General features: G+C 56.3%; 1 protein-coding gene across 1 annotated transcript; it reads left to right on the forward strand.

Moving 5' to 3' along the window:
- The first annotated feature begins 832 nt into the window (after window positions 1–832).
- LOC119383874 (uncharacterized) lies at window positions 833–2,020 on the forward strand. The gene has a single exon (XM_037652156.2). The coding sequence runs from the start codon at window positions 855–857 to the stop codon at window positions 1,722–1,724; it is 870 nt and encodes a 289-aa protein (XP_037508084.1). The 5' UTR covers window positions 833–854; the 3' UTR covers window positions 1,725–2,020.
- The last annotated feature ends 9,750 nt before the right edge of the window (window positions 2,021–11,770 follow it).

Raw genomic sequence — 11,770 nt, forward strand, 5'->3', positions numbered from 1 at the left:
GAATCGCAGGTTACTGAGATACTCTCCATTAACTCTTATCCCTAATTCTTCCCAATCTAGGGCCCTGAAAACCTCCTGTAAACACGCGGTGAATAACATTGGAGAGATCGTGTCTCCCTGCCGTACGCCCTTCTTTATTGGGATTCTCTCGCTTTCTTTATGGAGGACTATAGTGGCCGTGGAGCCGCTGTATATTTCTTCCATTATGTTTATGTAGGCTTCGTCGATGCCCTGAATTACAGCTCATGATTACTGAACTGGATACGGAAAGTAGAAGAGTAGGTCTGAAAATTAATATGCATAAAACTAAAGTAATGTGGAACAATCTTGGCAGAGAACAGCGCTTTGCGATAGGTGGAGAGACACTGGAGGTTGTAAAGGAGTACGTCTACTTAGGACAGGTAGTAACCACGGAGCCGAACCATGAGAGTGAAATAACTAGAAGAATAAGGATGGGATGGGGCTCATTCGGCAAGCATTCTCAAATCATGAATGGTAATCTACCACTATCCCTCAAGAGAAAGGTATATAACAGCTGCATCTTACCGGTACTTACCTACGGAGCAGAAACCTGGAGACTTACAAAGAGGGTTTGTAGCGGCAGCAGCGGCGTCGCAAAGAAGAGGACGGAGACGCTCGCTCTTGCATGAGGCAGGTGCCGCTGCCACGGCCTGCGCGCGCTGGCGTTCGAAAGAGAGAGATTAAAATACTTCTGGTCAAGGCGGTTGTGTCGGGCTCGCTCTCTCTCTCTCTCTGGCAAGACCGAGACTTCGCCGGTCTGTGAGGTCGCCCATCGCCACAGTTTGGTGACCCGGACGTGATTGTGGCCATACGTTTCCGTGGCAGAAGCGACCATGGAACAGACTGACGGTACAAGTTCTCGAGACCAGAACCTTCCCGAGCAACGCGGTGAGCCTTCTTGCGCAGCCATCGCTGTCCGCCTTCCTCAGTACTGGGACCAGCATCCTTCGGCGTGGTTTCTTCAGGCGGAATCACAATTTCAAGTTGCTGGTATCCGCTCCCAAGCTACGAAGTTCCACTACGCTGTTGCGGCACTCTCGCCCACCGCCATTGACGAAGTAGCGGATCTGTTGAGCAACCCGCTGTCTGCGAACGCCTACGACGATCTCAAGACGACCCTGCTACAGCGCACGGCAGTTTCACAGCGTTCTCGCATACAGCAGCTTCTGTCCGCTGAAGAACTCGGCGACCGACGCCCCAGCCAACTTCTTCGCCGAATGAAGCAGCTGCTCGGAGACAACGCGAGATCCGTCGACGACGCGCTGTTACGCGAGCTGTTTTTACAACGACTGCCGGCTAACGTGCAGATGGTTCTGGCAACAGCTTCTACCATGGACCTCACCGGACTTGCCGCGTTGGCCGACAAGGTGATGGAAGTAGCCACGCCAGCCATCGCAGCCACGACACCGTCGACTGGTGAGAGTACCACCACGCTGCGAACTCTGCCGTCTTTTTCGACAGCCCAGTCGCCGCTCGACGCCCTGTGCGAGCGCCTCGAACGCATCGTCTCTGCAGCAGAACAACGCCGCGCGTCACCTCACCGTTCACGCCACCGAAGTTCCAGCAAGCCGAGACGCACAACCACTAGCCGTGACGCGTCACCAACGCCTGGCATCTGCTACTACCATCGCCGTTTTGGAAACGACGCTCGTCACTGCCGCCGTCCTTGTGCGTGGCAGGGAAACAGGCCGGCCGACCTCTGACGGCGACCAGCGGTCCGGCCCAGCACACAAGTCGCCTCTTCTACCTCACGGACAGAGCCACAGGACAACGTTTCCTTGTCGACACTGGTGCAGACGTAAGCATTATTCCTGCTCAACGCTCCGACCGAAAAACGACACCTGTGTCGTTTTTGCAAGCTGTCAACGGTACCAGGATTCCAGTCTACGCATCACGCTCCGTCATGCTCAATCTTGGCCTCCGACGAGCGTTTCGCTGGATTTTCCTGGTTGCAGATGTCCGACGCGCCCTCATCGGAGCTGATTTCCTGCACCACTATGGACTCCTTGTCGACGTGAAACACCGTCATCTTATCGACTCTGTTACCCACCTGACCGTTACCGGCTCCCTTGCAACAACCACATCGCCGATCGCGCCCATATCTTCTATGCTGGAAGAACCTTTCGCCGAGCTCCTCCGTGAGTTTTCCACTTTGACGCGCCAGCCGGACTGGACGCAACCGGTCCAACACGACGTTTGTCATCACATCGTCACCTCCGGCCCTCCGGTTTATTTTCGACCTCGGCGTTTATCCCCTGAGAAACTCAAGGTTGCCCGCGCGGAGTTCGAGCACATGCTCGCACTCGGGATCATCCGACCTTCTTCTAGCAACTGGGCGTCTCCGCTTCATATGGTGCCGAAGAAGTCTGGGGATTGGCGTCCATGTGGCGATTACCGGGCGCTCAACAACATCACGGTTCCTGATCGCTACCCACTTCCGAATATCCAGGACTTCACGGTAGCACTGCACGGTGCGACGATCTTTTCTAAGATCGATCTTGTTCGCGCCTATCATCAACTGCCAGTCGCCGAAGAAGATATCCCGAAGACCGCCATCACCACACCTTTCGGTCTTTTTGAATTCCTCCGCATGCCCTTTGGCCTTCGGAACGCTGGCCAATCGTTCCAGCGTTTCATCGACTCCGTCACCCGAGGCTTGCCATTCGTATTTGCCTACATCGACGATCTCCTTGTCGCAAGTACTTCCGCTGAAGAACATGTTCAACACCTGCGGTTGTTATTCTCCCGCCTCGCCAGCCGCGGAATCGTCATCAACGCCGCCAAAAGTGAATTTGGTCGACAGGAACTCGAGTTCCTTGGACACGTAGTCGACGCGAACGGCATTCGACCACTGCCGTCCAAGATTCGCGTCGTCGAAGATTTCCCACAACCGACAACGCTGACCAAACTTCGACAATTTCTCGGGTTTGTCAATTTCTCTCGACGGTTTATACCCGATTGTGCACGACTGGTCGCCCCTCTAGACGGTCTTCTCAACTCCAAAAGGAACCAAACGCTTCAGTGGACTGAAGAGGCCGCCCACGCGTTCACAAGAGTCAAGAGTGCCCTCGCCAGTGCAACACTCCTGAAACATCCGAAACCAGATGCACCGACTGCTATCATGACAGACGCCTCGAACAACGCTGTCGGCGCCGTTTTGCAACAATTCATCAATGGTACATGGCATCCACTCGCTTTCTTTTCAAAGAAGCTGAAGCCTGCACAGAGCCGCTACAGCGTTTTCGGACGCGAGCTACTCGCCGTGTACTTGGCTGTTCGACACTTCCGGCACTTCCTAGAAGGTCGTCAGTTTAGCGTCCTGACCGACCATAAGCCCCTTGTGCACGCGATGAACCGATCTGCGTCCTACTATTCGCCTCGCGAGAGTCGACATCTCTCCTACATCTCGGAGTTTACCACAACGTTCCGTCATGTCAAAGGCACCGACAACATTCCTGCCGATGTTCTGAGCCGCGTCGATGCAGTCTCCACAGCAACTGCAGAGCCTTCCATTATCGACGTCGGCCTACTCGCTACTCACCAGCGTGACGACACCGAGCTACGTACCCTCCGAAATTCGTCAACGTCCCTGAAGCTGGAGGACGTCGTTTTGACTTCAGATGGTACATCGGTAGTGTGTGATACTTCTACCGGCACACCCCGACCTTTCATCCCGGAACCGCTTCGCAGACGCCTGTTCGATGCTGTACACAGTCTGTCGCATCCCGGTATTCGCGCTACACAGAAGCTCATTTCCAGTCGCTACGTTTGGCCTCGGCTAAACGCCCAAGTTCGCGACTGGGTGCGCTGTTGTTTGCCGTGTCAACGCTCCAAGATCCAGCGCCATCCTATTCCACCTGCGAAGTCCTTCCTTCCACCGGACGCGCGTTTTGACACCGTACACTTGGACCTGGTCGGCCCTCTCCCACCTTCCAAGGGCTACAGCTACATACTGACATGCATCGACCGCTACACACGGTGGCCAGAAGCTGCACCCATCACCGACATATCAGCGTCCACAGTTGCAGCAGCCTTCGTGTCGACATGGATTGCGAGGTTCGGCTGCCCGTCTACCATAGTCACCGATCGCGGTCGGCAGTTTGATTCGGCGCTCTTCAACGAACTCCTCAAGCTTCTCGGAACGACACGCCTTCGCACGACCTCTTACCACCCACAAACCAATGGGCTGGTCGAACGTTTCCACAGGCATCTAAAGTCCTCCCTCATGGCACAAGGATCACCAGAGAAGTGGGTCGTTCAACTGCCACTCGTTTTGCTTGGCATTAGAACTGCCATCAAAAGCGATCTGGGCTGTTCCTGCGCCGAGTTGGTCTACGGCAGTTCGCTACGCCTACCATGCGACTTCTTCGAAGCCCCCGCCAAAACACCTGTGCCATTAGCCGGAGACTACGTTTCCGACCTGCAAAACATCTTCCAGCAGTTACGCCCCGTGACTACACGCCCGCACGAATCGAGAGCTCCTTACGTGTCTCCGCAGCTCACCTCTGCTACACACGTTTTCGTGCGCAACTGTGCTGTGCGGAAGCCTTTGCAGCCGCACTACTCCGGGCCGTATCGAGTTCTGGAGCGTCGTCCGTCGACATTCGTCGTCAACGTCAACGGCCGGCCCGACACAATCGCTCTCGAACGTATCAAGCCTGCCTATTTCGAAGCAACGTTGCCATCGGCCCCACCATCGTGCGACGCAACGCTACTGCGTCCCGGATCGCTGCCTTCTCATGCGACACCCAAGACATCCCGTGTCACCTGGAGTTATGATCGCTCGTCGGACTTTCCTCCTCTCTAGGGGGGGAGCCCTCTGTAGCGGCAGCAGCGGCGTCGCAAAGAAGAGGACGGAGACGCTCGCTCTTGCACGAGGCAGGTGCCGCTGCCACGGCCGGCGCGCGCTGGCGTTCGAAAGAGAGAGATTAAAATACTTCTGGTCAAGGCGGTTGTGTCGGGCTCGGTCTCTCTCTCTCTCTGGCAAGACCGAGACTTCGCCGGTCTGTGAGGTCGCCCATCGCCACAGGTTCAACTTAAATTGAGGACGACGCAGCGAGCGATGGAAAGGAAAATTATAGGTGTAACCTTAAGAGACAGGAAGAGAGCAGAGTGGGTCAGGGAACAAACGGGGGTTAAGGACATCATAGTTGAAATCAAGAAGAAGAAATGGATATGGGCCGGGCACGTAGCACGTCGGCAGGATAACCGGTGGTCATTAAGGGTAACTGACTGGATTCCAAGAGATGGTAAACGCGTGAGGGGGAGACAGAAAATTAGGTGGGTAGATGTGATTAAGAAGTTTGTAGGTATAACGTGGCAGCAGAAAGCACAGGACCGGGTTGATTGGCGGAACATGGGAGAGGCCTTTGCCCTGCAGTGGGCGTAGACAGGCTGATGATGATGATGATGATGATGATGATGATGACTCTAACGCCAGCGGCTGCGACGTCGCAAGATATTGATAATCTGGCTCAAATTGAGGCAATAAGAAACTAGCCAAAAAGTAGCCAAGTAGCCAACACACTTTTTCTGCCGCCACCAGCCTAAAAAAGTAGCCAAATTGGCGCAAAGTAGCCAAACCTGGCAACCCTGGTAGCGAAGGAATGATCGCTGCCGAGCTTGGCAGCTTTGTTTTAAAGCCACCGTCGATGACGTAAGCCTGCGGTGACGCTGCGGTGGCGCTGTCCCTTATCGGAGACGTGGTGTAGCATGCAGCCGTGTCACGCTGGGCTAGCGAGTGACGAGGCGGAGGCTGCGCCGGTTTGTGCGCAGTGTGTCGCCACATCACCCCCCCGCGGAGTGCACAGCCCTCAGGGTCTGTAGAAATCTAGGAGGCGTACCAGACGTCCAGAGCGCGTCGTGACCGGAGCGGGCTGCGGCGTCGGCGGCGGCTGTGGATAGATGCCTGTGGAAGGAGTGGTACTGCCCGGTTCTTGCGAGGCGATGTGTGCGGGCTTGAGGCGGTCAATCGAGACGCGGACGTCGTTCCCGTTCAGGCGCAGAGTGACGTTTTTGTTGTCGCGGTGGACGACCGGGTAGGGTCCACTGTAAGGTGGCTGGAAAGGCCTGCGGACGGTGTCATCGCGGAGGAAAGCGTGCGTACACGATGCTAGCTCCTTGAACACGAAAGGTGTAGGCTTGCAATGGCGGGCTGCAGGTGACGGGCGTAAGGCAGCCATGGTGCGTCGGAGTCGGGCGACGAAGTCGGTGGGATCTGACGTCGTAGCGCTGGATGGCAGTGCAGCGAGGAATTCACCTGGGAGACGGAGTGGTTCCCCGTAGACGAGCTCTGCTGGTGTAGCGTGGATGTCCGGCTTGAAGGTGGCGCGAAGACCGAGGATGACGGCTGGGATGGCCTCGAGCCAGGTTGAGTCCGGGTGGCACATAATGGCTGCTTTGAACTGTCAGTGGAAACGCTCGATCATTCCTTTGGCGCAGGGGTGGTAACTGGTGGTGCTCAAGCTTTCGAAACCGATGGTCAGCCCGAGTAGCCTGAAAAGGTGCGACTCGAACTGTCGTCTTTGGTGGGTGGTTACGCGGCGGGGGGCGCCGAAACGAGCGATCCAGCCGGTGAAGAAGGCCGAGGCTACGTCTTCCGCGGTGATTCCCTCGAGGGGCCATGCCTCGGGCCATCGAGTGTAGCGATCGATGGCGGTGAGGCAGTAGCGATAGGGTCCAGCCAGGAGAAAGGGTCCTATGATGTCGAGGTGGACGTACTCGAACCGACCGGAGGGCTGAGGGAATGTTCCGAGTGGAGACGTGACGTGCCTGGTGACTTTAGCGCGTTGGCATTGAATGCAGGAACGCGCCCAGGTGCCACAATCCCGCTGCATGGAGGGCCAGACATAGCGGTCAGCCACGAGGCGTGTAGAGGCGCATATACCGGGATGGCTGAGGTTGTGGAGCTGGTCGAAAAGACCATGGCGATGGGAAAGGGGTACATAGGGCCTGCTTCGTCGTGTCGACATGTCGCAACAGATTGTGGTTGTAGACCCTGGAATGGGGACTTGTTGCAGCTGCAGTGAGGACCTGCCCTTGAGAAGTTCCTGCAGTTCGGCGTCCATAGTCTGAGCTTCGGCGAGGATGTCCGCTGTTATCTGCACAGAGCTGATGGCTGCTACACGTGAAAGCGCGTCGGCGACCACGTTGTCTTTCCCGCTGACATGTTGGATGTCGGTGGTGAACTGTGCAATGAACGAGAGTTGGTTCTGCTGTACAGGCGGGAGCTTGTCGCGACGTTGAGTGAAGGCGTAGGTAAGAGGCTTGTGGTCGGTATAGATGGTGCAATTCTGTGTTTCGAGAACATGGCGAAAGTGTTGTACTGCTTCGTATATCGCCAGAAGTTCTCTGTAGTAGGCTGGCAGAGTTGTCGGGGCGGTGGTCGTGGTTTCGTCGGCGGAACTGGTGGTTGAAGGGGTCGTTTTCCGAGCTGCGAGTTTCTTGGAGAAGAACGCCAAAGGATGCCAGGTGTTGTCTACGCGTTGCATGAGTGCGGCGCCGATGGCGAAGCCAGATGCGTCCGTGAAGAGTCCCAAGGGAGCGTCTGGCACGGGATGGTTTAGAAGCGTGGCGGTGCAGAGGGCGGCTTTGCATTCTTCGAACGTTTTCGCTAACGTCGGTGTCCACGCGACGGTTTGGTTTCCTCGTAGGCCAGCCAAAGCATCATGAAGGGGAGCCTGGTAGTCGGCTGCGTGTGGCAAGAAATGCCTGTAGAAGTTCAGCATGCCAAGGAAACGGCGAAGGTCTTTAGCGGTGGTGGGTTGAGTGTAACTTTGCAGGTCCGAGATGCGTTGGGGCAAGGGCCGAGCTCCCTCAGATGAAACTTCGTGGCCGAGGAAGCGGACGACGGAAGCGCCTAGCGTACTTTTTTGGGTATTGACAAGTAGACCGTGGTCGTCGAGGCGTTGAAACAGCACACGAAGGTGCCTGTGGTGCTCTTCGGCGTCGCGGGAAAATACCAGTATGTCGTCAAGGTAAACGAAGCAGAAGTCGAGGCCGCGGACGACTTCGTCGATGAAGCGCTGAAAGGTTTGTCCAGCGTTCCTCAGGCCGAAGCTCATGAAGGGAAACTCAAACAAGCCAAAGGGAGTGATGATTGCCGTTTTCGGGACGTCATCCGGATGGACGGGTATCTGTGTGTAGGCATTCACCAAGTCAAGCACGGAGAAGACGTGGCAGCCATGAATGCGATGGGCGAAGTCCTGTATGTGATGGACGGGGTACCTGTCCGGGATGGTGCGTGCGTTGAGGGCACGGTAGTCCCCACAGGGCCGCCAGCCTTCTGTCTTCTTCGGAACGAGGTGAAGTGGCGAGGCCCAGGGACTGTCAGAGCGGCGGGCGATTCCTTCGCGGAGCATGGCCTCGAACTCTGCTTTGGCTATGCGCATGCGGTCCGGGGCAAGGCGACGGGCGCGGCAGAAAACCGGGGGGCCTGAAGTAGTCCGGATATAGTGCACGGTGGTGTGCTGCACATTGCGTGGCAGTCCGCTAGGGCGCGTCAATCCGGGAAATTCGGCGAGGATGGCATGGTACGGCGAATGATTGTCGACACTGAGTACCTTGATGCTTGGCTGTTGGGCGGTCGTTCGCTGGCCAGGTGTGGAATGTCCCGTTGTCGCGTCGATGAGGAGGTCGTTGCGGCAGTCCGGAAGGAGGTTGTAGTGGGCCAGAAAGTCTGAGCCGATGATTGGCTCGGCGACGTCGGCGATGACAAAGTTCCAGTGAAGGTCACGGCGTAAGTTTCTGAGCTGGATGTGCAGGCGGAGTGAGCCGTACGTCTTGATTGTTGAGCGGTTTGCCGCACTGAGCTCGAAAGACGTAGGCGGACGGGGACCTTGGATATGGGATCGCGGGTAGCAGCAAATGTCGGAACCGCTGTCGACAAGGAACCGCTGCTTCGTGATTTGGTCGGTGACGAAGATGCGACGGCCTCCGGGTTGGCAGCTTGCGGCCGTCTCTACGAGCTGCCGTTGGCGTTTCCCGCATGCCCAGTGGAACAGGGTGGTCGACAGGGTGGTCCCCGAAGCGTCGGTGGTAGTAACACGGGCCGTTGTTATCGGGTTACCGCGACAAAGTGGTGTTACATTCGCGGCTTTGCGAGTGGCGGCGCTGATGCATCTGAAGACGTTCACCCAAGCGTTGTTGAATGCAGGTGATCTGTCGATCGATGTCGTCGATACGGCGTGCAAGCTCTGCGGTGTTCAGCGGTGCAGCGACGGCCTGGGTGGTGGGCGACAACTGTGGCAAGGAGACCTCGATGACGCGATCGGCAATCTCCGCAAGTTCGTCGAGAGGTAGCCCAACCTGAGCCTGCAGAATTGCCTGGACGTGCGGCGGGAGTCGTTGGAGCCAAAGTGCTCGCAGGAAGGAATCCTGGACTTGTATGTTGCCCGCGAGCGCACGCATGTGGCGCAGGAGCTGCGAAGGTTTGCGCTCGGCAAGCTCTGCGGACTGAAGTTGGCGTACCTTCTGGTCTTCGGAGAGCGACAGGCGGCGGATAAGGGTAGTCTTCAGGTGTTCGTAGAGGTTGGTAGAGGTTGGCCGTTGGTGGGTTGGCAAGTATATCCCGGACCTCGTTGGCATGACGTGCGTCCAGGTGGGCGACGACGTAATTGTAGCGGGTCTGGTCTTGCGTGATGTGCGCCAGGGAGAACTGGGCCTCGACTTGGGCGAACCAGACCTCGGGCGAGTCCGCCCAAAACGGTGGAAGCCTGACAGCGATATGCCAGGTGTCGCATGAGGCAGCGTGAGGGAGTTCTGTGGGAGCTCTGACGTCCTCAGCGGAGCCGGCAGGCACGGCCTCGGTTGTGGAGGCGTTGCGAGAGTGCTGGAGTCGCTGGGTCTGCAGTTCCTGTTGGAGCTGTTGCACCCGCTGGCGCAGAGCGGTGAGGGCCTCTGGGTCGGCCATGGCGGTGCGGTCTGTTCGGTTTCCGGGTCACCAGATGTGGGATGCCTCGTCGATGGAAGGACGCATCCCAACATAAAACATAACGACTGTTTATTAGCGTGGTAGAAGCAGCGGTGCGAGCATAGCGACGCTGCGCTCAGTCGGGTAGCGAAACAATGATCACTTCCGAGCTTGGCAGCTTGGTTTTAAAGCCACCGTCGATGACGTAAGCCTGCGGTGACGCTGCGGTGGCGCTGTCCCTTATCGGAAACGTGGTGTAGCATGCAGCCGTGTCACGCTGGGCTAGCGAGTGACGAGGCGGAGGCTGCGCCGGTTTGTGCGCAGTGTGTCGCCACACAGGCATCGAAGGCGAGTTAGTAGAGCTGAAGCACACATACTGTGAACGCTGCGAAAGAAGGTCGGATATCCAGCCAACCAACGATACGTTCTTTAGTATGGCGAACAACTTGTGGAATAATTTAGGATGTGAGACAGTGTCGAATGCCTTGGCGAAATCTATGAAAATGGTGTCAACCTGATCACCTATGTAGTACAGGCGAACCTTCTTCCGGCTCCGCTGGATCAGCGCAGAATCGTGGCCAGCGAGCTGCACGCAACGCCGAATTCTTCGGCAATGTCAATTTTTTTCCACCTCACTGAGGATTGCAGCCTTATTTTCCAGCGTGATGAACTTCCGCTTTTTCGTTGGAGGCGGCATCTACGCAGGCAGCGAAATCGGACGAAGCAGTCGCAACACACAGGTTCACGTTGCACCAAGCGACCAAGCAAACTCTCCACAAATGGCTCCACACACGCGACCATGTGCGCGCAAAGCCGACAAAGTCAAGCACAGAGCCAAGCCAACGAACGAAACTCCATGAGGAATGTGGATTTGGCTACGTAGTCCGCGATAACGAGCAGGTGTTTCGGCAAGCCATCATCATTGTCACCAGCTTTATGTTTTTTTGTAAACAATGATGGCGGCTGCTTCTCAAGTGCGCTGTAGCGATAGTTTTGCACAATTTAAGTGTAGCATGACTGCATTTCAGCAGTTTTCATATGTAGTTGATGTTGGGAGAGTAGATTATTTGCGCACTCGTGTTTCAAAAATTTCGTTAATGAGGGACTGCGGTATGAATATCTTTCGTAGTCGCGAGTTACGAAATGCATTGACTGCTATGGGCGTTCGCCGGTGCTCCGAAAATATTTCGTTGCGGTGAGAATTTCGTTCCCTCGGGATATCGTTATCGCGGGTTTCGACTGTAAGACTAGCCCTTCCTGCGATACATAAGTGGTGCAGGTCGGGTCTCCTTAACGGCCCTCTCACATTCTGTAAGACTAGCCCACTCGAAAACCGGCATGGCGGTCCTTGCTCAACTGAACACCATCAACACACACAAGGCTGCCGGAGGTATGGCGGAAAGAAATGAAGCCTCGTCCTCGATACCCCACCGTCCATGAATGATCACGAGAGCGCCTTTTTTCGTGGACGCCGCCGTCCGGTCAAACACAGGAAAGTGCACGGTTGTAAACAAAGGGCAGTGTGTCGACTGCGTATCGACCACACAGGATGATGTTACAAGCATGTAGGAGGTCGGTATCGGCCACGCGCTCAGAAGTCCAGCGGCTACCTTCGTCCTTACGTACATTAAGCGAAAATCGGTCCTCTTGCACACAGAATGCTTACCCAAGCAACGCACTGCGGGAGTCTGGAAACAAGTTATACCCGGCCACTGTGGAGTCAGAGGCCATGAGCTAGCTCATACCTCCGCTCTCTTACCCCGGGACTTCAGTGCAAGGAATCCAGCCCTCCAACACCAGTCGACCCACCCACCGCATACACCGAAATACTACAAAACC

This window comes from Rhipicephalus sanguineus, chromosome 1 (genome assembly GCF_013339695.2).
Source record: "Rhipicephalus sanguineus isolate Rsan-2018 chromosome 1, BIME_Rsan_1.4, whole genome shotgun sequence".
In the NCBI taxonomy this organism is placed as follows: Eukaryota; Metazoa; Arthropoda; class Arachnida; order Ixodida; family Ixodidae; genus Rhipicephalus; species Rhipicephalus sanguineus.

Excerpts from the sequence above, each read along its gene's own strand:
- LOC119383874 (XM_037652156.2), top strand. The coding sequence starts at position 855 with ATGGAACAGACTGACGGTACAAGTTCTCGAGACCAGAACCTTCCCGAG.